The 26,619-nt window shown below is 51.9% G+C and overlaps 1 protein-coding gene and 1 long non-coding RNA gene across 4 annotated transcripts in view; one reads left to right on the forward strand and one right to left on the reverse strand.

Annotated features, from left to right (window-relative positions):
- Nucleotides 1-1,403, reverse strand: part of LOC110545598 (uncharacterized) — a 16,732-nt gene extending 15,329 nt beyond the window's left edge. The window contains exon 1 of the long non-coding RNA XR_002476268.2: nt 129-1,403. This is a non-coding gene — a long non-coding RNA (uncharacterized LOC110545598). The remainder of the gene's footprint in view (nt 1-128) is intronic.
- Nucleotides 1-23,936, forward strand: part of Cabp1 (calcium binding protein 1) — a 24,945-nt gene extending 1,009 nt beyond the window's left edge. The window contains exons 1-7 of one of the 3 annotated variants that reach the window (XM_060382563.1): nt 6,713-7,132; nt 12,420-12,599; nt 17,256-17,286; nt 17,861-18,004; nt 19,642-19,751; nt 20,124-20,271; nt 23,463-23,936. In XM_060382563.1, the coding sequence (XP_060238546.1) occupies nt 7,088-7,132; nt 12,420-12,599; nt 17,256-17,286; nt 17,861-18,004; nt 19,642-19,751; nt 20,124-20,271; nt 23,463-23,488 (684 nt within the window). In that variant the 5' untranslated portion in view covers nt 6,713-7,087 and the 3' untranslated portion in view covers nt 23,489-23,936. Of the gene's footprint in view, nt 1-6,712; nt 7,133-12,419; nt 12,600-17,255; nt 17,287-17,860; nt 18,005-19,641; nt 19,752-20,123; nt 20,272-23,462 lie in introns of those variants that run through there. The other 2 variants (XM_060382562.1, XM_021631798.2) reach the window with 2 other exon arrangements.
- Nucleotides 23,937-26,619: the final 2,683 nt, after the last annotated feature.

Consider the following 26,619-nt stretch of genomic DNA (forward strand, 5'->3'; position numbering starts at 1 on the left):
GGTCGTGAGCGACGCCTGCCTGCTCTCCTGCCCTCTGGCGACCCGAAGAGCGAAAGGGCTTGGGGTCTGGGCGGCGGGGGGTGGGGTGGGGATGCTGGAGTTCACTGACTGGCTCGTATCGCACTCACCGTTACCTAGAGTGTCCTCAGGGTCTGGGAAAAGTTAGGGGACGAGAAAGCTGGGGAGGAGGGAGATGTCTGGGCAGGCGTGGAGGGCCTGTCCAGAGTACGGCTCCCTCCGGAACTTCGGAGTTCTGAGGAAGATGGTTTTCCAGGCATGCCGTCCGGGTGGCTGTGAGGCCACTGCGGGGTGAGACCCCGAAAACCCAAGCCTGGGTCGGTGCGCGTTCTAGGGTCAGGAAGGCCACTCGGAGGTCACGAGGGACTCCTATTGTTCCTCGCAGGCCTTTGCCCGCAGGGATTAAAAGTCAGCCAGGCCTTTGCAGACAGCTTCGTTGCGCGGTTCGAGGCTACAGTTGTGGGGTTGGGTCGCTGGGGAGACAAGGACCCGTGAACTTCTGGGCAAAACCAGGGTTTCCTGGGGGCCCCTCACTGACTCGAACTCGCGGAGTCAGTCCCGCAGAGGCGCGGCGAGAATGCCAGCTGGCTTCACACGCGGGGTGGGGGGTGGGGGGCGCTGAGCGTTTCTGTGGGGGCATCTAGCGCCAAAGACAGCGCCTGGGGCTCCCGGCCGCCTGTGCGGGGTCGGCACTCGGAGGAGGCCGTGCGTGCTCCGCTCTGCCTCCCATCTGCTCGGTCCTCCCCGGAGCGCTGCTCCGCAGTGGCTGACGCAGGTGGGGCCCCGCCGAGCCGGCAGCCGCCCGTGCATGCGGCTTGCACGGGACTGCTGCCGGGATGGGGTGACTGGCCCCCGGCTTTGTTCCCGGGGGAAGCCCTGTCGGCGGTCCACGGAGGGGGCCGGGGGCAGTGCCCTTCAGCTGGAGGAGTTAGGGGTTCGGAGGCAGAGAGCCCCGCGAGAGGCAGCCTGGCTAGGTGCCGAGGGGCATGTTCACTGCGGTGGTGTGTGTTACCGGGAGCCGAAGCAGGCTAGGCTTGGCCTGTGGGTCTGGACCGGATTGTGACCTGAATGCTGTGTTGTGAGTTGGGGGTGGGGGCGAAGGTCGTGATTCACTCAGTTACCAAGCGTTTCTTGAACACCCAGGCCGTGGTGAGGCCGCAGGAAGGGAGCAGTGAGAAGGTAGTCGAGATTCGGGCTGTTTTGGAGTCCATGGCCCAGCAGTTTGGAAGACTGATTATTCAGTTTGCCAGTGATCTGGGGAAAGGACCCTCGCTCCCTCCTCTCGCAGAATCTGCCTGCACCGGGCCCTGTTCTGAACTCAGAGCCCTCAGCTCACGCGCTGGTCAATCGTTCCCGCTTCCCAGTCAAGTGGAGGCTGTTCTCCAGCCCCGTGTTCTGAAATGTCGCGGGGTCACTGGAGTCACGAGGAGCTGGAAGGTCCCATGAAATATTTAGTACCTCCTCTGGAAGCTCCTGTCTCTCAGAGCTGCAGCCTTTTTTTTTTTTTTTCTCCCCCTCAGCACAGTCTGAGTTTCCCGGTGACACCTCCAAGAGATCCGTGTGAACAGCAAAGCACAGCGACCTAGGACCACAGAAGCAGTCTGGGGTCCGAGCCCCAGTCTCCCGTGACAGGGCGGAATTAGTCTTTCCTTGCCATCTTCTTTCTGCATCGGACATTCTGTCCTTTGAGACAGGGCGGGGACTAAGAGAAGGCAAAACCGGGTCCCGAATACAGAAAAATTTAGATGAACCCACTTAGGGCAAAATGAATTTTGTTTATACCTCTTCTCACTCTCACTCATTCATTCATCTATCTATCTGTTTTTTACTTTAAAAAAAAAAAACAAACCTTAGGCGAATTGCTTTATCTCATCAAGGCTTTTAGTTGCTTGGAAAAAAAGAGATCACTTACAGTATGTCAGAGAGAATTTGGGAGATTACATGATTTACACATGCAGATCTGCAGAGTTTGGTCTGCTGTGGGCCACAGAGCTAGGGCTGTATCTGTGTGATGAAGATGAACATACAGTGCTGCATTCTTTGTGTTTGTAATATAGCAGCAGAGAGCATCAGGATTGGGCACACCAGAAGTATCAAGATAGAGCCTGCACACTTGGGGAAATGGAAATTAAGATTCCTCCAGGGAGAGCCAGGCGCTTCTCTGCTGCCTGCAGGGAGACAGTGTGACTTCCCCGGCTGAGGTGTGGCGTGGTGGCTGAGGGATCCCGAGCTTCCACCTCTGTCACTGTGTATCTCTGTGACCTTGGCGCCACTTTCTCTCTGTGGCCTTGGTTTCTTCATCCAGAAATGAGACTGAGAAAAGCTACCTTGCAGGGTTGTGACGAGGCTCACACAAGATTAAGGATACCAGAGGCCTGTCTCATAGTGAGTGCTGGCCTAAAGGGCAGCCTGTGTTAATGTGCCTGTGCTCATTAATAGTCATTAATAAACGCTGTGTAAGGGGAGCTGCCTTCGTGCTGGCTGAAGAAGGCTTTTAGGTGAAAGGGCTCGGAGCTCAATGTCAGCGAACTGTCCCTAGCTCCGCCAGCTAAGGGCATGTCCCCCAGCTGCCTGGGCGACTGTGTGGTGTGAGAGATGACCTTGAGTTAGCAAGACGTGGGCATCTGGGTCTTGGGAGGTGATGGTGTGAACACAACTTCTGCTCTCACTCTAAGCAAATGCAAACAGGACCCCCTCCCACAGCCCAGTGTCCTTACAAGACACAAAAGGGAGCACAGTATTCATGAGTGAATGAGTGACTGATGTCACCTGTGTGTGGGCTACTCGTGTCTCCTCTCCTGTGGTATGATGAAGAGACAGGCCATGGCCGTGATGGTACGGATCGTATAGGTTCAGCCACATGGAGCCTGTGTTTTGAAAATGAGAAATGAATTCCTGCCCCACCAGCCCTTTTCTGATGCCTCTCCTATAAGGCCTGGGATGAGGTCAGCTTGTGGTTTGCGTCAGTCATGGATGATAGATGTGGCTGAGTCAGTTGGATGAGCATCCTCCTGGGTGTCTGTCTAGATGTTTGCATTTGTCTCCAGCTGCTTCCGGTGATCAGCGAGGGTACCCGAGACCTCAGTCCAGAGCCCACCACAGAATTATCAGAGTCTGTGCTCCTTATCTCCACAGCAGCCTGGGAGGGTTGGCATCACCGCCCCCCGTGTTTTAAAAGGAGGGCACAGGTGCCGAAGAGGGCGGAGCTTGCCAGAGGTCACATAGTAAAGGAATGGTGACACCTGCCAGCTGAGTGAGCTGCACTGGACTGGCTGGGAAGGGAAGTCATCAGAAGTGTCCACGGGGCACCCCTCGTGCTGTACCCCAGCTTTCACCCTGAGCGTCTGCTTGTCACCCCCAGTTCATGTGCTGCTGGTAGATCTGATCAAGACCTCAGGCCAGCCCCCTCCTAATCAGGGATAACCAGCGATGGACTCATCCTTCTCACCCTCTGATCCAATTATCCCACCCTAGAACCTGACTCTACAGGCCTGGGGCTCTCAGTGCATAAGGGGAGGGGAGTTACAAAGCGTTCTTCCCTTCTTAGAGGAAAGCCCCACCTCAGCCATGCTGCATTTTCTAGGGAAGGACAACCTCCTGCCCACTGCCTAGCCCAGTTCAGTGTAAGGAGTCTCCAAAACCCCACAACTGGACACACACACTCCTGGGCCCCTAGCTGACCTTAAAATTAAGCCTCAATAGTGACAACCCTACTCTTACCCCAAAGCAGAACAGACTTAAAATTTCTTTTAAACATTTATTTATTGAAATGGTGTGTATGCCAGGTGTGGTGGCACACACCTTTATTCCCAGCACTTTGGAGGCAGAGGCAGGTGGATCTCTGTGAGTTTGAGGCCAGCCTGGTCTACACAGTGAGTCCAGCACAGCCAGAGCTACACAGTGAGACCCTGCACCATCAAACAAACAAAAACGAATAAATAAAATAGAATGTTCATGTGTATTCACCCTAGAGTGTATGGGCTCATGCATGTGTATGATGTGCTCGTGAATATGTATTTGTGCATGTATTGAGTGTGTGCATGTGTGTCTGTTCATGCATTGATTATGTGCATACGTGTGTCTGTGTGTGCAAGTGTGTTGGTGTGTGTGCAAGGTTAGAAAACAACTTTCTGGGCTGATTCTCTCCTTCCTCCCTGTGAGTCCCAGTAATCCAGCTCAGGTTGTAAATGCTCAGCAGTAAGCACTTTGACCCGCTGAGCAATCTTGCCCACCCCTAGAATGGGCTTTCTTCAAGCATGTCAGTGCTTTTGCTGGCTTCTGTCTCCTGTTTCCAAGGGCAGAGGCATTCCTAGCCAAGGTCGACAAGCCCCTGTTATAGCGGGGACTGGCCTGCAGGGGGCAGGAGTCACCAGGGTTGAGTAAGCGGATAATGAGTGGCTGCCGCGCCTGGCCCTTTAAGATCAGTGCTAGGCAGAGGAAGGGGACAGGTTTTAGGTGCCAGACTCTGGGTGGGGCCTCGTGTGGGTATTGTTTCGTTAACCACCCCTAAAAGCTTACACGGGAGGTGCTCTTAGAGTCTAAGAGACAGGCTCCAAAAGTCCGTTGTGAGTCGGGTCGACAGCAGGGTTTGACTGCCTTCCACGCTCTGAACCGTTTCCTCAGTGAGTCCTTTATCTTTTTTTTTTTTACTTTTTTACAAGACGTACTTATTCTTATTTTGTGCGTGTGGGTGTTTATCCTGCATATAAGCATGTGTGCCACCCATGTGCCCGGTGCCTTCAGAGCTCAGAAAAGGGACCTTGGATCCCCTGGACCTGGAGTTACAGAAGGCCCAGAGCAGCCGTGTGGGTGCTGGGAACCAAACCTCGGTCCTCTGCAGGAACAGCCAGTGCCCTTAGCCACCGAGCCCTCTCCCCAGTCCCTCTCGGTGGGTCTTAATGTAAACTACAGGTTCAAGCCCTCTAGCGAACGGAGGGTGTCAGCACTCGGCCACCCACACCCACTGCACCCGGGGCTGAAGGGCGGCTTTCAGCAGTTCGTGTCTCTCTCAGCAGTCCGTCCGGAATAACTGCTCCTCTCTCCCACCTCTTGCCGCACCTGCTGGGAGGCAAACTCTCCATGCTCCTCCTCCTAGTTCCCAGAGCCAAGCCCGTCGCCGGGCACACAGCGCTGGGCAAACGATACTTCCTTCTTCCACTTGGATAATTACTTATCTGTGCCTATTATGTACCACAGGCCTTCCTGTGGGCGCTCCATCAGCCAGGCGGGGAAAGTCCCATTTTCTAATGGAGGAAACTGAAGCTCAGGGAAGGAAGGCGATCACAGGCAGAGCCAGGGCTCAACCTCAGACCCCACATCCTTCCCTACTTACCAGAGGCCACTGAACCTGACCCCTGGACCAGCGGAGTGCTTCCTTCATGCTGTTTTGCGTTTCCGTTAGCTGTCTGTTCTTCCCTTCCCAGGCCCCTGGCATCTTCACCCTCTCTCCTGCCCTTTAGTTCTTCCCACTCAGGCTCCTCCCTTCGTCCTCGGGGGAGTGGCCTCACCAGGAGTAGGGCCCAAACAAGGCGTCTAGAAACTGCCTCGGCTCAGCCCTTGCCTAGTCAGCAGCGGCTCGCAGAAAGCACCACTGCGCCAAGGTGGAATCAGCCAGCGATCTCCTTTCTAGCCTTCTAGGAGGAATCCTGTGCCACCCACCGGGCAACGTCCCAAGCCATCCTCCCCAGTGAGATTTCTCACCAGACACCCAAACTGGACAAAAGTTTCTGGGAGAGGAAGCAGGTCTGGGCCGCAGTCTGTGGTTGTATCAGGGGCCTGGGCGTGGGTCAACCTCACGGGCTATCTCTAGTGCCCCCTGCTGGGGAAAAGCTGGATGTAAGCAAATAGGAATGCTTCTCTGGGTACCTGCCTGCAGCTGCAGCTCTCAAACCCAGGACTTCCGAGGCCCGAGGAACCAGGAAGTTGGAGGGACAAAGAATATCCGGCCATTTGTAAAGTTCCAGCTGTGGGACTTCGAGGACCATTTTTAAAGCGCAGCCTCCTTGCTCTGCACTCCAACGAAGCCAGCAAAAGACCCTCCTCCGTCAGAATTAGGCAGAGGATGAGAAGGACCTTGGCCGCGTCCTCTGTGCCGGCGCCGCCTTCCTCATGCTCCCCTCAGGGCCAGCTCTTGGCTTCCCAAGGGTCAGGAAGCTTTTGACAGAGCAGAGGGAGCATAAGGAAGACGCTGATTACAGATGGGGTTCAGCTGTGCTGCCAGCCCTGAAGCCTCATTCCATGTCAGCGATGAGGCAAGTGTGAAAAATGGAGCGTAATAGAGACGTCACACGATCTCCCGGGCCCTCGACTGAGAACCACCTTGCTGTCCATCCAGCTGGAAGTGCCAGTGGCTGATGAGGCATGCTTGACCAGCTCAGCGCTCTTCAGAATGAGGAGTACATCTCCCTGGGGGCCCTGTGTGTTCACGCATGTGTAGGGTGTGTGTGTGTGTGTGTGTGTGTGTGTGTGTGTGTCTGTATGTGTGCGCGCGCGCGCCTCGAGCGCGCACACAGGCAGCTTTACAAACTGTGAGGCACCCTGGTTTTGGGGGCCCAAACTAGCCAGCTTTCCCCTTCCGGATCTGCTGGCCTAATTCCCAGCTGCAGCTGCCACCTTGGGTCCCCCTCCCCAGGGCAATCTCCCTGCATATTAGGCAGTGTGGAAAGGAGGGGCTGAGGGAAGGGGAGAGAGGCAGGGAAGGGGCTCTGCTCTAATGCTCTAATCTGATGTTGATGATCCGAGAGGCTTCCCAGCGCCAATCTACTCTCCAGGGGATTTTTTTCCGGGGCCGTGCACTTTTCCCTTCTGCCTTTGTCTCCTTAAGAAAGTGACCAGAAAGTTAAACCTAGACACACAAACACACATTCAAACCACCAGGAAAAAAAAAAAAAAATCAGCAGGAGCAGCCAGGCAGACGAGCACGCGCGCTGGGGCTTAGCTCTGTCCTGGAGGAAGAGCGGCACTGGCGGAGAGTCGCTGGGGTTGACAGTGACCCAGACTGAGGTCTTCTGGCCCCCAGGAGCCTCCTTCATGGACCCAGAGATCGCCAAAGGGGCTGTGTCAGTGTAGGATGGGCAACTGTGTCAAGTCACCACTAAGGAACCTCTCGAGGAAGGTACGTTTTTGGAGCCCCCGAGTCCTGGCGCTGGGGTTGGGGGCTTCTTGCTGCCTACCCCTGAGGGCATGGAATGGGTGGGCCTCTGAGGTTCTGTATCCTTCCCAGGGTGTCTGTCCAAAACCGTGCCCCTGTTCCAAATTCAAGACACCCTCCGTTTGCGAATTCTTGTGTTCTAGGCTGGCTCTGAGCTAAAGATAGGGCTTGAAGCTGCCTGGGGTGGGGGGCAATGGGGTCCATGAAGGCCATATTTGGGGTTCACGTAAGAGCTAAGGAAGAAATCCTGTGACTCTGGGGCTCTGGGGTGTAACACGAAAAGTGTGCAGCCTTAGGATGTAAGTGTGTGCCACCCGAGACTCTACAGACCAGAGACTCTGCCGAAGCAGGCCCCAGGCTCGGAGGGTCCGCCTCCCTCACCGCTGCTCTCTGAGCCGGCAGTTCTCAATTTCCTCGTGCTGCGGCCCTTTAATACAGTTCCTCGTATTGTGGTGACCCCCCCCACACACACCATAATTTGTTGCTACTTCATAACTGTAATTTTGCTGGTTATGAATCGTGATGTAAATATTTTTGGAGCTAGATTGCCAGAGGGGTCCCCCCCCACAGGTTGAAAACCAGCGATCTAAGCCTTCACAACTGTTGGGTTTGCAGAACCATTGCATTAACCAAGCAATTTCTCCTTTTGCTTCTACCCACAATAATGCTTGAGCCAGGTGTGGGAGTGTCAAAGGACCAGGTCATCTTAGAGCCCAGGATGGCTTCTTTTAAGAAACAGGGACCCCAAGAGATATGTGGGTCAGGAGTCTACATGAGTGTCACTTTTCAGGGTGGATTTATTGCTTATACACTAGGATGAAATTCCTTTGGGAAAGCGAGTGTTTTCTCCCTCGGGTGTGTTTAGGAAGGTCTGGTAGCATCCACAGCGTGCTTGTTTCCGGTGGGAATCTGCCTGTATTGCTAGCCCATAGTCAGGTCATAGACTGAAAAAGGTATTTGCCTCCTGTGTTTTCATTTTCCAAATAAATGTGATTGCCAGTTGAGGGGGCAGGGACTGGAGGGTCAGGTGACTCACCTCAGGTCTTGGATTGGCTGATGGAGGCTTCACTCAGGTCCCATCCCATCTTTTCCATTAGGTTTCTGACCTCTCAATTTAGGACACTTGGGGCTTTTTAGCCTGTCGCCTTTCCTCGTCTGGCTAAGCTGCTCACATCAGATTCCATTTAATCTTCGCTGCTCCTTGGATTGCTCGGAGGGGCTGATGCTGCCTTCCATTGTGTCTCACGGTCTGTCATTCTCTTAGGGGAGGTTTCTTAGGGCGATTCGGGAAATGGAAGCCGATCGGGGAATTACAGGATCACCGGCAAATGCCAGCTCAAAGGGTCTTAAGCTTGAGTGTCCTGTGCCTCCTACCATCTTCACTTCCGCTGCTTAAGTCAGACCACACGGGCCTCCTCTTTCTGACCATATGATCTTGGACAAATCACTAAACTTTCAGAGACTTAGTTCCTTTGCCCATCGATGGGGAATGCTGGTGTCTACCTGTGGTTTCTTCGACCATGTGTGTATCAGTGGGATCAAATCCAGAGCCTTTCACATCCTGCAGGCCTGATAAGTAGCTCTTCACTGCTTGTTTTGTTCTGCCTTTTGGAAACAAGTGCTTGCTCTGAACCTAGGCCCCCGCCTCTTGCCTCTTGAGTATTGTGGTCACAGGTGTAAGCCAGCACAGTTGGCTCATAATACTTAAACTACTTTCTTTCTTCTTTTGTCTCTCTCTCTGGTTTGGTTTGGTTTTTGTTTTGTTTTGTTGAGACAAGGTTTCACCATGTATCTGTGACCTGTCCTGGAATTCACTCTGTAGACCAGGCTGGCCTCCAACTCACAGATCTCTGCCTCCAAAGTGCTAGGATCAAAGGTGTGCACCACTGCACTCAGCACCTAATATTTATTGTTCAAAGTTTTGTGCTATTTGAAATGCCAGCTGTGTAGCCCCAGACACATGTTAGGATTACTGCTCTCATCGGAGAGAGAGTGGAGCAGGCAGTGGAAGAGATGATTGATGAGTATCACTGCTTTCAGTTTCTGCTTTTTGTATTTTGGAGGTGTTTTTTTTCGTTTTTTGTTTTTGTTTTGTTTTGTTTTGTGTGTGTGTGTGTGTGTGTGTTTTGTTTTGTTTTGCTTTGCTTTGCTTTTTTTTGAGACGAGGATTCTGTTTGTAGCCCAGGCTGGCCTGGAACTCAAGATCCTCCAGGCTTAGATAAATGTTAGAAATATAGCATAGACATGCGCCATCACACCTAGGCAGAATTTACTACCCAGAGCCTCATGCATGCTAAGCCTGTGCCTCTACCACTGAGCCATAGGGTATTGGCCAAGGTGCTGAGCCAACTGGATAAGTGATCATAAATCTTAGGAATCATTTCTTTTTCTGGATTATTTAGAACATATCAGACATCTGCCACCTCATTCACTCTTTGCTACTGAATAGTCTCTTGGCCAGTTTGCAGAGAAGGGAGCTGGGCACAGAGATAAGAATTTCCGAGGTCACTCTGTCGCTAGCAAGCAGAGCTGGGATTTAGAGCCTGCACTGTGTGAAGTCAGAGCTGGCATTTTATGCATGCTTTTTCTTTCTCCCACTGCCAGAAATGTTATTCATAAATTCCAAAATATGACCTTCGTGGTAGTCTAGTCAGACTCCGTACTCTGTGCAGCAAGATGCCCCCTCCTATCTCATTAAACATACACCCTTTAAGCTCTCCTTGACCGTGAGCAGGGAGTTTTGACCTGTGTGCCCTCCGCCAGCTTGTGTTGTTAGAGAGCCAGAGATCACGACGCTCTCTAATACACTGGCCTCTCCTGGTTCCGGGCCAGACATTATTGGCCCCTGGCTCGGCTTCTTGAGTGGAAGCTGGGGAGCTGGATATGGTGATAGGTAGCCTGCTGCAGGCCCTGAGCTGGGCAGGACCAGGCTGTCAGGTGCCATCATCGCTGGCTGGGGAAGAACGGCTGCCTCCTGGGGCAACTTGGTGCCAGGCAGAGTTATAATCAAGAGATGCAGTGGAAATTCCCCAGCCACCACTGGTTTATTCTTCGTGGGAACAAATTCCTCTGTATCCTTCTCGTTTCTGTGCTGATTGGCAGATGTTCCCCCACTTCCTCTGGAGCCAGAAGTAAATGCCTTCTGGCTCCCAACATCTCTTAACTTGCTCTACCAATATCATCATTGTCATCATCGTCGTTGCTGTAACTACGGCAACTCCAGTCATTTGGCTCTCATTGGGTTCTAAACACTATGCAAAGCGCTCCATAGCTGTAGCTCATTCGGTGCTCACAAGAACCTCATGGATACCGATGATTACCCCCCAAGTATGTGGCACGGGGGGATGAAGAGCCGAGCCGCACAAGGTCACACAGCCAGCAAGTGGCAGAGCCAGAGCCTTTCTCAAGATGGTGTACAGAACCAGCACACTAAACCCTCTTAGGATTCTGTGCCACCTGCTCCTCTTCCTCCTCTTCCTCCTCCTCCTCCTTGGGCTGTGTTTCTCCTGAGCCAGCATGTGTGAGATTGAGCCAGAAACAGAAAGTCTGCTTTTCCACAAACATCTTCAATAAGATTGTTTCCTAGTCCCCCACCCCCACCCAGTCCCGGTTTCCCATGAATCCCTTCTGAGAGGGGAGGGCTGTCTGGCCTTTACTAGTTCCATAGGTTCGGAGGTGTGAGTGTGAATGGAGCAGAGATTTTACTAGAATGAACCTTGGTCTGTCGACATGTTCAGAGAGCCCCTGCAGCCAACCCTTGAGCCTCGGTCTGAGTCACTGTGCCTCCTTTTGAGGAACTGAAATACTGTTCCTCCCTCTCTAGGTCTAGAAGGGGCTCTGGGTGTTTGGGAGGACTTGGAATCGAGTCTCCATCAGCAGCTACCCCAAACCCCTGGAGGAGGGCTTAGGGGAGAAGCACTAGAGGATAGGAGGATGAGAGAGGTCCCAACAGAGCAGGCTGCCCTGTCTGCATGTGCCCGTTGCTTAGCCAGAGGCAGCTAGCTGGAAGAGAGTAGATGGGATGCCAAGTACACAGCTCTGTGTGCCTCAGACAGACAGCTCTCCTGGGAGTCCAGCTACCCCTCCTGCCCTCGGGGAAAGTTCTGCTACAGACTCCCACACTGAAGAGGGGCTGTCCCTTGCAAGGCACAGCGCTGGGATTGGACTCTTGTGAGGCACTGGGCATGTGGGAGGCCCCGGGTCCAGACACATGTTGTGTCTATATACTGCCGCTGTCCTAAGGGGAAGGTCTGTGGGGCAGAGCTGACTTTTTATAACTGTGTGGGAATCTGCAGGGAGGACGGAAGGCTGGCTGGGGCCCGAGAGCACAGCTATATTCGGTCAGCTGGCAAGGCCCCTGACTCAGTCTCCTGAGGTCAAGGAGGCCAAGCCAGCCTGGGCATGGAGCCAGGGACAGAAGGAGGGTAGGAAAGAAAAACTGCTGGAAGACTGCCCAATCATGGGGTCACAAACAGGTGGGATCTGGCTACAGGTGGCTCCTGTCTGACCAGCTGACGCTTTAGGAACAGACTTACCACCTGTGCCCTGGTGTGCAGTAGGTAGCACTACCCATGCAGAGCACACAGCGTGCGTCTTGCCCCCATCCCGACCTCTCACAGCTTACCCACCCCCTCTGTCATCCATGGCATCCGTTTGTGACTTGCAGAGGCTGTTTGTCCTCTGTGTAACCAGCTCTGCTCCTTCTCCCCACCTTCCAGTGGGGCTGGGGGTGGGGTGGGGGGTGGTGAGGCAGCTCCAGCTAGAGCAGGGTCTGAGTCCGTCAGGGCTGGGAGACAGGGTGTAGGTCCGAGGGTGGATGTGGGATGCCGGAGGCACCCGGGAGAGGACACGGTTCTACGTGACACCCACCCTTGAGTTAGGGTAGACACCTTCCTCTGCTTCATTCTGAACTGTATGCACACAAGTGTGTGAATCTCTGTATATCCGTGTGTCAGCGTGTGTGTCAGAGAGAGGGTGTGTGTGTGCGTGCATGCGTGAGCACTCCAGCACATCCTACTTGAAGCATCACATCTAGCTCTACATGGCACAACTATTTCAGCCAAGGACTGGAGTCTCCTTCGGTTGGATCAATTAGATTCCTGCCCTTGTTCATGTTAAAGCTCTCAGGACATCACCACGTGACTCTCAAGGATCTTCTAGAATGGACAGCCAGCCTGGGGCTTGGGAGGGCCCAGGTGAACGACAAGGTGACTCCTCACCCCTCTTTTTATTTGCTTGGTGCTGGCTGAAGATGCGCCAGGAGGAGAAGACCAGCTACATGGTGGTGCAGACAAGTGAAGACGGGCTGGCAGACGGCGGGGACCTTCCGGGACCACTCATGATGCTGGCCCAGAACTGTGCCGTCATGCACAACCTGCTCGGTCCTGCCTGCATCTTTCTCCGAAAGGGTTTTGCTGAGAACAGACAGCTTGTACGTAAGTGGGCCCAGTGCAGCCAGCCAAGCCTGGCTTCACAGGGTGTGGGGGGGGGAGGAGGGGCCTGTGCCCCTCTCATGGCTCCAAAGTGAGGCTGTATCCACCCCTGAGAAATAATTCTAGCAGGGGGCTGGAGAGATGGCTTAATGGTTAAGAGCACTGGCAGTTCTTCTAAAGGACCTGGGTTCTGTTCTTAGTGCACACTTGGTGGTCACAAGCATCTGTGACTCCATTTCCAGGGGATGCGATGCCCTCTTTTGACTCAATGGGTACCAGGTATACAGGTCATATGCATATATTCATGCAGACAAGACACTCATACACATGCAAAATAAAACAAATCTTTAAAAAGGTTTTAAAAACAAAATAATAAAAGCAGAGGCTGGGGGAAAGGATCTGTGTTTAGTTTCCCCAGCTTCCACTAAGAAGCAGAGGCTGGTGATCGGTACTTGTAATTCCAGTCCTGGGGAGTCAGAGGCAGGACGATCCCCTAAGTTTGTCAGCGAGCCTAAAACCTGTGAGCCTCAGGCCCCAGTGAGAGACCTCGTCCCAAAACATACAGTGGTGCTGGAGAGGTTAAGAGCGCTGGCTGTTCTTCTAGAGGTCCTGGGTTCAATTCCCAGCAACCTCATGACGGCTCACAGCCATCTACAGTGAGATCTGGTGCCCTCTTCTGGTGTGCAGGCACACCTGCAGGCAGAGTACTGTATAAATAAATAAATAATAAACAATCTTAAAATAAGAAACATGCAGTGGATGGGTCGGGGACAGGCTGGCAAGATGGCGCAGTGGTACTGCTCCTTCAGGGAACCTATGTTCAGCTTTCAGTACTGGTATCAGGCAGCTTAACAATGGATTAACTCCAGCTCTGTGGAGATCTAATGCCATCTTCCAGCCTCTGAGGGCACCTGCACGCATGTGTTCGCGCACACATAACTCATCATTAAAAATAATAATAATAGAAAGGTGGAAGGCTCCTAAGGGACAGCATCTAAGGTTGACCCCTGCCCTCCACACGCACACTTCTACATATGTAATCCCACATGCCTGCGCGAGCACTCGCACCTTCACACACACACACACACACACACACACACACACACACACACACACGCGCGCGCCTGTGTGTACAGGTCTGCAGACACACCTTCACAAGCACTGTTAGATAAATAAGCATATGCTGTTCTTTGGGAACCGTACAATGTGCCCACAGTACAATGTGCAAACCAGTGCTATGAAGTGTCTCGGAGCATTGCCTCACAACTCTTATCATCCCTATTTCACATGTGGGGAAACTGAGTCTGATGCAGTAGCACATTTGAGGTCATACCCGCAAGGTTCAGCGGCAGGATTCAAACTCATTCTGCAGTTTCTGTGTTCTTACCAGCAATGCTATGTACTTGGATGGTCTCCTGAGAGCCGGGTGCAGGGTTGCAGGCCTGTAATCCCAGGACTCAGGGAGGCAGAGGCAGGCGGATCACTGTGTGTTCGAGGCCAGCCTGGTCTATAAAGTTCAGGACAGCCAGGGCTATACAGAGAAACCCGGTCTCAAAAAAAACAAAATAACAAAAATTAAAGCAAAACAAAACAAAACAGATCATCTCCTAGTATTCTACACTGTGATATCTGAGGTAGAAGCCAGCCACCACATGCAGTTAATGAGGGGAATAATTAATTTCATTTGATTTTAAATAAAAGCTCTGCTTTTGCTGAGGATTGAGCATGGGGTCTTGAATACGCTAAGCATGTGTCCTGTCCTGAACTATACCCCAGCCCTCCAATTCAGATATAAGTGGGCATGTGTGGCTAGTGGCTAGCGTACTGAACAGTTGTCACAGGGAATCGAGTCATGAGGCCGTTATGGACACAAACATTTGTAGATTGCATTGGTTGATCGAATTTCACATGCCGAGTACATGTCTTGAGCAATACACGCAAAGACCCTATGTTGTAGGTCCTGGCAATGACCCATGTTACAATGAGGAGGTTGGTTTAGGGAGTAGGAGTGGCCCTCGCTAGGAGGTAGCAGCTACAGGCTTTGCACCTTGGTCTGCCTAACTCTGGGTTCTGCGGGCTTCTCCTAACTGCACACACTGGGAAGGAGTAGATGCGTTCCCAAGCCTGCCTTCCCTCCCACCACCGTGGGATGGGTACCTATCCAGGAGGTAACCCTAACCGCTCCAGAACGCAATGATGTTCCTCCACTGCCCTGCATGAAGGGTAGGGACCAGAGGGGGAGCCTGGGGCCAGCCACCAGGGCTGCAGGCCCACTGTGAAGGAGTGCCTTGCTCTGCCTCCCCTTGGAATCCGGAATCCGAGAACACCAAGGGAGTGGAAGGACCTGTGGGGAGGGTCTGCAGTGTGCCCTTCCTCCCCAGACCGGCAGAACTCCACCCAGAGAGCAGCAAGCTCCTCAGGGTCTGAGGAGGTGGGAGTGGGGAAAGACGGATTCTGGTCAGGTAGCTGCTCCCTCTGTAGATATTTTGCATACTGTGTACACATGTATACAGTCAGCTCCCCTTTTCCCTGGGTCCTCACATTTGGGGATTCAAGCAACAGTGCGTCAACAAATCATGTTTTTAAAACTGGCATCTAAGGCTGGAGAGGTGGCTTAGAGGTAAAAGTGCTTGCTACCGAGCCTGATAACTTGAGTTCAATCCCCAAAACTCACAACGGTGGGGGGCAAAAGCCGGCTTCTGCAAGTTGTCTTCTGACCTACGCAGGGACACACGAGTGTGCACATACACAGTGAATATGTTTTTTTAATTCTTGCATCTGGGGCTTGAGTAACAGCACTTGCTGCTCTTGCAGATGACCACAAAACTTACCTGGAGCTCATGACTGTCTAACTCCAGTTCCAGAGGATCTGATGTCCTTTTCAGGTCTCCCAGAGCACCAGGCCTGCAGGTGGTGCACATACGCACGTGCAGGAAAAACACTCATGCGCATCAATAAAAACAAATCCTAAAAAAAAAAAAAAAAAAAAAAAATTTAAAGAAAAAGCAAATCCTTAAAAAAAAAAAAATTAAGAAGTAGGAAATAAAACCTTGTATCTGCCCAGAAAACACACACATTTTTTTTTTGTCCTCATTTCCTAACAATATAACAACCAACAATGTAGCAACTATTTGCAAAGCATTTGCATCATATAAATAGAATAAATCATCTCGGGATGATTTGAAGTATACCGGAGGAGGTATGTAAATTATATGCAAAATAGCGTGCCATTTTATGTAAAGGACTTAAGCATCTTTGGATTTTGGCATGCCTGGGGTTTCTGGAATCAATCCCCCACTGTTAGTGAGGAATGACTGGACTCAATTATTTTTTACTTACTGGGGATATAATACATAGAAATCCATCTTTTTGCCACCCAAGAATGTCCAGGAACATATATTTCTGTCTGGGAGCAGGAGTGACCCTGGTGCCACATACACTCTGCCAGCCTTTTAAGGGAAAATCCTCACAGTAATGTCACCCGGACAGCATCCCTTCAGGCAGCAATTTCCCATCAGCTAGAAGTGCCCCCTGGGAGGACCTGAGAGGACTGTAGCCAGCTCATTCCAGACTCACACACACTGTGAACATTGACGTAACCTTTTTCTTTGGACACAGTCCTCAGACTGGGTGGCTGCATCTGGGGGCCACTGTCTCCGGGCTGCCATTGTCTCTATCCTTCTTGGCCCCACTGACTGAAACAACCTTTGTGCAAGGCTGAGATAGATGCCTCACACTCTCAATGGCGTTCCTATATGTCTGTTTGAATGATATGGGAGCTGGTACCTGCTGTGTAGCCCCCTTAGGGGGCTAGACCTGCCTCATACTCTCCCTACCTGAAGGCAGAGAGCTGGAACATGGCACCCATATCTATTCCGTCTCCTTCCTGGACAGGCCTAGGGTGGCGGCTGTCACCATTAAGGGCCTTCCCCTCTGCTGCCTCTGAAGTTGGTTTTTGGAGACGTCTCTGGCAGCAGTTTTACTACCTGGTCACAGGGTTTTGGATTTTTGGGGTTTTTTTTTGTTGTTGTTGTTTGTTTGTTTTTGACTCCTTGTATGGGCCCTGCTGGAGGCTATATGCTTTGGAAACTGGCAGCCCCCAGGTCCTATGCTGTGTCCTGTAACACAGCAGGGGTAGGCATGGGGTCACACTGGGGGAGGGTGGGGCCAGTGCCAAGGAAGCTGGACTCAGCTGCAGCTCTTCCCCACATACCCTGAATCCTTCCTTTTTCTCCTGGGGTTGGCTGTGTGGCCTCTACCTGCTCTCCTCCTGTAGCCCGCCCCCCATTTCTCATCTACTGCTTGGCTCCTCCTGGTGTTTTCGGGTGTCTCTTTATTCTGTGGTGACTTCCCTGGCCCTGTTTTATTTACAGGTTTTTTCCTCTGGACCGGCTCTGTTCCCAGCTCATTCTTGAGTCTGGAGAAGGGTGCAGCGCTTTGGTGGCCCAGTCTTTGTGGGGACTGTTGGGTGTGGGACATCTCTGTCAATGCCCTCCTGACTTGAGGACTGCCTGTTTTCCCCTCAAGGTCCACGCAGACCTCTGCTCAGTTCCATCACCTCCCACCTACTTCCTGCTGCCACTGGGATGCCCCAATTGGATGGGCATGTTCTAGGTCTCTCGCTGCTGCTAATGGGACCTGTTCTCTTGTTTCAGGACAGATCATTACGACCAGAGGAGATCGAAGGTAAAGTCAGGCCCTCGGGAGAGGGCTGCTCAACTCCGCAGGAGTGGGTGGGTGGGTGGGTTTGGGGTTGGTTTGGTTTTTTTTTGTTTGTTTGTTTTGTTTTGTTTTGAGAAAGGGCTTCTCTGTAGTTCTGGCTGTCCTGGAACTTGCTCTGTAGACCAGACTGACCTCAAACTCACATAGATTTACCTGCCTCTGCCTCCTGAGTGCTGGACTAAAGGCATGCATCACCTTTAGGCATGCAAAACGCTCAGCTGTTTTGGGATTTTTTTTTTTTTAAAGACAGGATTTTTCTGCATGCTCTAACATCCTGTAATTCACTATGTAGAATGGCCCAGCCCTGAACTCACAGAGATCCACCTGCCTCTAAGTGTTGGTGGGAGGAGAGGCAGATTCATCTTGGAACAGTCCCTGGCACAAAGCGGGACACATTTTGCAGAGAGTCTTGGGCAAGAGACAGGCCTAGAGGATGTCCTCCAGGGTGTACCTCTCCGAGCTGGGCCTGGGCTTCTGGTACCTTAGACGGTCTTTGGATCCCACCTCTGACTGCGTCTGCCCCGCCTCACCTCCCCAGAGCTCCGAGAGGCCTTCCGAGAATTCGACAAGGACAAGGATGGCTACATCAACTGCCGGGACCTGGGGAACTGCATGCGCACGATGGGCTACATGCCCACCGAGATGGAGCTCATCGAGCTGTCCCAGCAGATCAATATGAACCGTGAGTCCCTCCAGCTTGCATGGGCCTGGGGTCAACTGTGCTGTCCGGTTCTGTGGCTCCTCTTTTCTGAGCCTCGGTTTCCTCCCATGTAAAACAGGGTTGCCACGAGAGGATAGAAATAAGTCAGGGTGTAGGTGAGCAACAGCCTGAAACCTGGTTCACTGTGAGACTCGGGATGCTGTTAGCATTAGGAGGTCCTGTGTCTGTTTCCAGGTCCTACAGAAACGGGGATCTGGGTTCGAGGCATTTGTTAAATAAGAAATGGGAAGTGGGCAGGGAAGGGAAGGGACCCACACAGGAGAGACTCACCAGTTGCTGCAGGGGGCACTGGAGTGTAAGCCTCCTCAAGGAGTTGATGTAGAATGTGGACACTGGGGACTGTGGTAGAATGCTTGCCTAGCATGTTCAAGAGCCCTGGGTTTGCTCCTCAGGAATGCATAAACAGGCTTGCTGGCACTTGCCTGGAGCTCACTGATTTGGTGGGAGGTGTTGGCACGAAAGCCTCAGGGATCCTCCTGTGTCTGCCTCTTATGCTGGGACTGTGGCAGTCCAGCACCAGCAGTGGGGAGATGGAGACAGACTGGAGGGATAGTCCCACAGCTAAGGGCACTGGCTGCTCTTCCAGAGGACTCAGGTTTGAATCCCAGGACCCACGTGGCGACCTATAATTATAATTCCAGAAGGGTCCGACCCCTCCTTCTGGCTTTGTGGGCACCAGGTGTGTACATGGTGTAGAGACATACATGCAGGTTAAAAAAAACATACACATAAAACAAAAAATAATAATAAATCTTGAAGGAAAAAAAAAAGGTCACGGTCATTCTCAGCTACATAGCAACTTTGAGGCCAGCCTGGGATACATGACACTGTGTCGATGATGATGATGATGGTGGTGGAGGTGATGATGATGGCTAGGGAGAAAGCCAACTGGGATGGTATGTGCCTGTAATCCCAGCACTGGGGAGGTGGGGAGAGGTGGGGTTTGCTAGCCTGGTACTGTCGCTGAATCAGTGGGCTACTGGTGAGAGACCATGCTTCAAAAAATATGGTGGAGGGCAATAGAGGAATGTACCTGACCTTGACCTCTGGCCTTGACAGATGTGAGTACACCTGCACACAGAGGCACGCGCACACACACACACAAATAAATGCTTTGCTGGTGTCCCGCAGCCCTCACCCCTCCAGCCTGGCACTTCCTCCTGCTGCAGTCAGTCCTGATTGAAAGTTGTAGCCAGCAGGCAGGTGCCCTCTCTCCTTCCACCTGCTGAAAGTTACTTGAAAGCTGAGCTTGTATTTGCGAAGCTAAAGTACTGTAGGGTACGGGGCGGGTGGGGCGGTGTCCTCCCAGCCTCCCCTCCCAGAGCATCTTGGCTTCTCCATCTCTGAAATTCTTCACCTGCTGCTGTGACCACATGCTTCTTTCTCCTGTTTTCTTTTATCCACTTGGTCACAGGTCCTTTTCCCACACCCTGACCACACTTCTAGTTATTATTATTATTATTATTTTTTTTTTTTTTTTTTTTTTTACAAGCCACCTATCTGTCATTGGCCTCAGTCACACCCTGGACCTGGAGATGGAGGAGACCAGGGAGGCTGGACGATGGGTGGGTTGACTTGGTCCCTTCTTTTTGCTGCAGTGGGTGGCCACGTGGATTTTGATGACTTTGTGGAACTAATGGGACCTAAACTCTTGGCGGAGACAGCAGATATGATTGGTGTAAAGGAACTGAGGGACGCCTTTCGGGAGGTGAGTGGGAGGTGGTGACAGGCACGGTGGACGGGCTGAATTCCAATCTTGGGATGATTATAAAGAATTCTGACCAAAAAAAAAAAAAGCCAGGCTCTGGCTAATGCCTATAATCCCTGCACTCTGGGAGGCAGAGGCAGGTAAAGCGTATCTCTGTGAGTTCAAGGCCAGCTTGGTTACAAAGTGAGTCCAGGACAACCAGGGCTACACAGAGAAACCTTGTCTTGAGAGCCAAAAACAAACCAACTAAAAATCTGAGCCCTGGGTCCTGGTCCCAGACCATGGGAGGAAAGTTGGATAGAAAAGAACCCTGGCCAGGGGTCACTCGTGAGCCTCGGGGCTCCCTAACCCTCTTTCCCACGATCTGTCTAGTTTGACACCAATGGCGATGGGGAGATAAGCACCAGTGAGCTTCGGGAGGCCATGAGGAAGCTTCTGGGCCATCAGGTGGGGCATCGAGACATAGAGGAAATTATCCGAGATGTGGACCTCAACGGAGATGGACGAGTGGACTTTGAAGGTAGGCGGGGCCGGAAAACGGGTGTGGAACAAGCCAGCCACGCAGCCCCCTGACTGCAGCTGCACTAGGCAATCACCAGCCCGACTCAAGCTTCTGCACCTTGCTCTTCTTCCTTCTCACCTTTCTTCCATTTTTATCTGTGTGCGCGCTGATCGGTTCCCATCCCCATCTTGTGCATCCATCCACTTGTCCATCGTCCATACTTTCCTCCCGCTCATTTAGTTCCTCATCCATCTGGATGTCTGTGCGCTATTTCATCGTCTCTGAAGGCCATCCGTACAGCCATGAATTCGCGCCCGTATCTGTTTATTCGTGCATCTGTTCCTTCTCCTGCGTGCCTGCCACTGCACCCACCTCAGTGTCTATGCTCCCATCCACATCTCTCCCTCCGCCTGGGCCTTCATATTTTGTTTTATAGTCACACACTTCCTTCCAGCTGTCTGTACGTCTCTCTATATTTCCACTGATCTGTTTGCCTGTTCAGTCATTTCCACATCAGTTCTGTATCCGCCTATTTATACGCTCGTCTGCCCTTGCATCCCTCTGCCCAACTGTCTTTGTCTGTTCACCCACTCGTGTTATCTTCTGAGCTCTGCACTCCTCTGCCTGACCTTAGGCCCCTGGTGTGGGACCACAGCTCACTTCTCCAGCCCCAGCATCTCCGGTTCCTTCGCTCTGAAAGGCTCAAGCTCTGTGAGGTTTTCCTATGGGTAGGCTGTTCTTTGTGCCAGGTGCCTTTCGTTTTCTTTTCTGCTTGGTATAAACTGCTTTAATTGCATTGATTGATTGGTTAGCTGGTTGGTTGGTTGACTGATTGGTCGTAGGCGTGTGTTTGCACACACACTCCATGGAGGGGGTGTGGCAGTCAGAGGACAGCCTCCAGGGGTTGGCTCTATTTCGTCCATCGAGTGGCTCCTGGGGCTCAAACCCAGGTCTTCTTTCTTTCAAAGTGCCTTTGCCTCCTCATCCATCTCACCCACGCTTGAGTGAAATTCTGTTCATTTGTCAAGACCCAGGGGTAGGGCCCTCCCAGAGCGCCGCACCCCTCGGCCGCAGACTGCCTCCTCTTTTCTGGCCTTCGTATCACTTCAGGTGCAGCCCTGGTCCTCACCCTGGACCCAGCGGCTGCCCCGGCTCGACGTTGAAATCTGAGAGCAGAGCAACCCTGCTTCCTTTATCTCAACAGTCCCCACACAGTAGGCCCCACACAGTAGGCACCGCACATGCGGAGACTTCACTAGACAGCTTTTTTTCCCCTTTCATTTTGAGACAGAGAGTTTTACTCCATAGCCCTGGATGGCCCGGAGCTCACTGTGTAGATCAGCGGTTCTCAACCTGGGGGTCAGATGGCCCTTTCCGCAGTGGCTGCATGCTAAAAGGTTCTGCATGCTAGATATTTCCATTATGGATCATCATAACAGTGGCAAAGTTACAGTGGCGATGGAGCAACGAAAATAATTTTATGGCTGGGGGTCACCACAACAGGAGGTACTGTATTAAAGGGCCACAGCATTAGGAAGGTTGAGGCCCACTGGTGTAGACGAGGCTGGCCCCAGAATCACAGAGATCCACCAGGCTCTGCCTCCCGAGTGCTGGGATTACATATGTGAGCCAACACACCTGGATAATCGGCAGGCATTTTCAAAGGAATTGACAAAATTCATGGCAGTCCTTGATTGTGTACACGCCGTATGCTTGTCACAGGTAGCTTTGTATACCTGCCTCTTTATTCTCACGATGCTATGGCCTGCGCTGTTATCACCTCGTGTTAAACATGAGAACGTTGAGGCCTGGACAAGTAATAAATCTTGGTCAAAGTTGCCTAACTAGAAGCCAGGCACGGTGGCTCATCCCTTTAATCCCAGCACTCAGGAGACAGAGGAATATGGACCTATGTGAGTTCAAGGCCAACCTGGTCTACATAGAGAGTTCCTGGACATTGAGGGCTCCGTAGAGAGACCCTGTCTCAAAACAAACAACGGAATTGCCCAACTATTGGAAAGCAGAGTCAGGGAGATACAGACCAGAGGTGGAGTTTCAGCTGCTGCTTATGGCTGCTTGTTCCTGTGCGTGGCCCCATTCTTGGCACTGTGGAAGATGGAAGGAGACAGTAACCTGTTCATCTCATACTCCAGGAACTTGCCTTCTGTGTAGAAAGCCATGTTTTCTGGGCACAAGGTCTCAGGAGGTCTTCTTTGGGAACAGCCTGCCTTCAAGGGAAGAGAGCGTGAGAGAGAACAGAGAGAAGCCTCTACGGCCAGATCTAGACTCTCAGCCAAAGGCTGGAGAGAGGCTCAGGGATGAAGAGCACCCGCCGCTCTGGCAGAGGACCCAAGCTCCCTCGCCAACACTCACATTCCATGGCCCGCAACCACCTGTAACTCCAGCTCCAGGGCACCCAATGGCCTCTTCTGAACGCACAGCACAGCACAGCACACACACACACACTTAAAGATAAAGCTGGGCGTGGTGGCACACACCTGTGGTCCCAGCACTCTGGGAGGCAGAGGCAAGAGGATCACTATAAGTTCAAGGCCAGCTTTGAATAATAAACAAACAAACAAATAAATAGATAGATAGAGATGCTAAATCTTTTTTGTTGTTTTTAGTTTTTGGTTTTTAAAGACAGTGTCTCTCTGTGTAGCCTGGGTTATCTTGGACTCCCTTTGTATACCAGACTGGCCTCGAACTCACTCTGCCTCTGCCTCCCTGAGTGCTGGGATCACAAGTATGCACCCCCACACCCAGCTAAAGATAAATCTTGAAAATAAACAAGGGAGAGGGTATTTATCCTGATAAGCTGAAGATACAAGCCAAGGCAGAACCCTGAATACGGATGCTTATGGCTACTCTGTTAACAATTGTCAAAACTTGGACACAGCCAAGGTGTCCCTCAGTAAGTGAACGGATTAAAACAAAACAACAACAAAACCCAAACCACCCACAGAACTGTGATATACCCTAACTGCGCTGGAAATATCAGGCTGGATGTGACGGGGAGCGATGGGAGGCCACCCCACCAGAGGGGAGCTGTGGGGCCAGATTCCCGGGCCAGAAGCTCAGAGCTGCCTTACAAAGATGCAGAGTGGGGGTGGGGGACGGCGCAGCCTCGAAGCAGAGGCGATGAGGATGGGGCCTGTGATGGCCTTCCCCATGCTGGCTCCTGACTGCCACTGTCTGTCCCCTCCCAGAATTTGTCCGGATGATGTCCCGCTGAGGCCGCCTAGGGACTCCTCCAGGACTGCCAACTCCCACAGGCGGGGAGAAGAGCCGAGCTCGCCTCACCCCGCAGTAGCTGCCGAGAGCCCGGAATGTACTGGCGGATGGGGCCTGCCTGCACCCCGGGGAGGTGCCCACCCCGGACCCCCACCCCTCCGCACTGTGAAAGACTCACAACTCCTGCAACTGGAAAAGGGGGCGCCCGCCGGCGAGGAGGCCACAGTGCCAAGCCGGTAGAGGACATGCAAGGCGCCGAGTGCCATGTGCCCAGCCGCTGCTGGCTGGGTGGGCCAGGGAGCTCGCCAGCAGACCCCACACAGCATGTGTGCCCCGGGGCAGAGCCTTTCAGCGCCCTCCTGAGCTCTATGCCCGTCCCAGCTCGCCTAGCCCTTTGATCTCAGAACCAATAAAAAAAAAAAAAAAAAAAAAAAAAAAACGAGAAAGACAAGCGAGGCGTTCTTTGCTTTGGGCCTGGTTACAGGATATTCACCTTTCCCCAGAACCTCTTGCACACCCAGAGGTGGATGAATTTTCTTGCCCACCACATGCACACATGCATCGCCTTAGTATTCTATACTCAGCAACTTTCATTCTCTATGTTACATAGGCCAGAAAGGTGGTGTCTTGTTTGTTTGTTTAAACAGAGACAGGGTTTCTCTGTTTAGCCCTGGCTGTCCTGGAGCTCACTCTGTAGACCAGGCTGGCCTTGAACTCAGAGATCTCTGCCTCCAGAGTGCTGGGAGTAAAGGCCTGTGCCACCACTATATGGGGAATTTTTTTTTTTTAAAGATTTATTTATTTTATGTATATGAGTGTTCTGTCTGCATTTACATCTGCCAGAAGAGGGAATCAGTTCACATTACAGATGGTTGTGAGCCACGATGTGGTTGCTGGGAATTGAACTCATGACCTTTGGAAGAGCAGACAGTGCTCTTAACTGCTGAGCCATCTCTCCAGCCCCATGAGGGAGACTTCTGTGGTATTTAGTGGGGCAGCTGCCCCAAATAAGACAGAGCCTCTAGCTGGCCTCTTAGTAAGCCAAGAATGACCTTGAACTTTTATTATTATTATTATTATTATTATTTATGAACACAAGTGTTTTGCCTGCATATATGCCTCTGCATTGTGTGCATTCCTGGTGCCCACAGAGCCAGAAGAGGGGCCCAGATCCCCCGGAACTGGAGTTACCAGACAATTATAAGCTGCCACACGGGTGCTGGGAATTGAACCCAGGTCCTCTGGAAGAGCAGCCAGTGCTCTATGAGCCATCTCTCTAGCTCTGATCTTGACCTTCTGCTCCTTCACCGTCACCTCAGTAATGCTGGTGTTGTGGGATCTGATAATGACACCTGGTTTATGCAGTGCTGAGGATCAAACCCAGGGCTTCAAGAAAGCAAAGCAAGCACTCTACTGCCTGAGCCAGCAATCCAGCCTCCTTATCCTCTTTTCACACAGAGGACGGGAGAGGGAAGGTTATGTAGGGAGAAGATGAGTGAATACTGGGGAAGCACCTGGCAGGGGCAGCACCACCTCTGGGAGACTTCAGACTGGTCAGGGAGACAGACGTGGTGGAAACACATTGATCTGATTCCAGAGCGTGACTCTGCAATGAAGGAAACACACAGAGACCCAAAGCAGGGCACAAGGAGGCCTGGCCTGCTGTAGGGAGGTGAGAAATGCTCCTCTCCTTAGGAAGTGATGTCAAGAGCTTTGCTCTGGAGGAAATCCCAGGGTGTGTGATATATAGCTGAGAAGACAGCAGCTGTGTGACAGCAGGGCCTCAAGTTTGCTTACCATGTGACTTTGGGGAGTAGTGTGTAATGAGAGAACAATAAAGAGCAGGGTAAGTGCACACTAGGGGCACTGGCTTTTGTATCCTTAGGGACTGTCGTTTGCCATGTAATTGTGTGACCTGGCAATGTGGAATAGAACCACTACAATCACCGTGTTAGATTCCACAACTGCCGGGTTGAAGAATCTTTTTATTTTGCTTTGTTATTTATTTATTTATCTATCTATTTATTTATTTATTTAGACGCAAGGTTTCCTTGTGTAGCCTTGGGTGTCCTGGACTCAATTTATAGATCAGGTTGGCCTCGAACTCACAGAGATCTGCCTACCACTGCCTTTTGGAGTGCTGGGATTACAGATTACAGGTCTGTGCCACTGCACCTGGCTTGGGTTGAAGGTTTTTGTTTTTTAAGATTATATATATATATATATGTGTGTGTGTGTGTGTGTGTGTGTGTGTGAGTGCTCTATCTGCATGTACATCTGCACGCCAGAAGAGGGCATCAGATCACAGTACAGATGGTTGTGAGCCACCACGTGATTGCTGGGAATTGAAGTGAGGACCTCTGGAAGAGTAGCTCTTAACCTCTGAGCCATCTCTCCAGCCCTGGGCTGAAGGATCTTAAAGGACATACTTGTGAATAGAAGTTGTCTGGAATCTTAGGCAAGCATGGCACACCCTCACACAGACATATGGGGGTGTCTAGCACTCGGCAATCCTTTGTTTCCCTCCTTCAGCATGTTAAGGAATACCTCAAGGATTGCTTTTTAATTACATGCTTTTGTTTGTTTATTTATTTTGTGTGATGTGTCTGGGTGTGTGTATGAATGGGAGTCAGTTCTCGCCTTCTGCCATGTGGTTCCTGGCCCTCCAACGCAAGTCCTTACGGTTAACAGCAAGGGCCCTTACCCACTGAGCCGTCTCCCCAGCCTTTGAAGGATTTGCTAAGTCACAGATCTGGATCCACCTCTAATTTTGATGCCTTGTTTGTGGTAAGGGCAGTGATTTTCCATCCTCAACAAGATCTCAGAAGATTGTGATGCTGACAGTTCGTGGACCACAGAACATGGTATGTTCCAGCTACATAGGCGCAGGTATGTTTCCAGGCACCCAAGGCTGGCTGGAGGGCTAAAGGTGAGAGTAGGGAGGTAGATGGAGCATTCTGTGTCCCCAGGTGTCACAGCGGAGGGAGGACACTTGTTCTTAGACCTGGCAGGAAATGTGGGAAGGCCTGCGGGCCCCAGCCAGATGCCTGGGTAATCTTCATGTCCCAGAGGCCAGCAGGGCTGGGAGCTCCAAATTCTCATAATCCAATTCCGAGACTAAGCTCTTGGCTC

The sequence above is a fragment of the Meriones unguiculatus genome, chromosome 4 (genome assembly GCF_030254825.1).
Source record: "Meriones unguiculatus strain TT.TT164.6M chromosome 4, Bangor_MerUng_6.1, whole genome shotgun sequence".
NCBI classification, from domain to species: Eukaryota; Metazoa; Chordata; class Mammalia; order Rodentia; family Muridae; genus Meriones; species Meriones unguiculatus.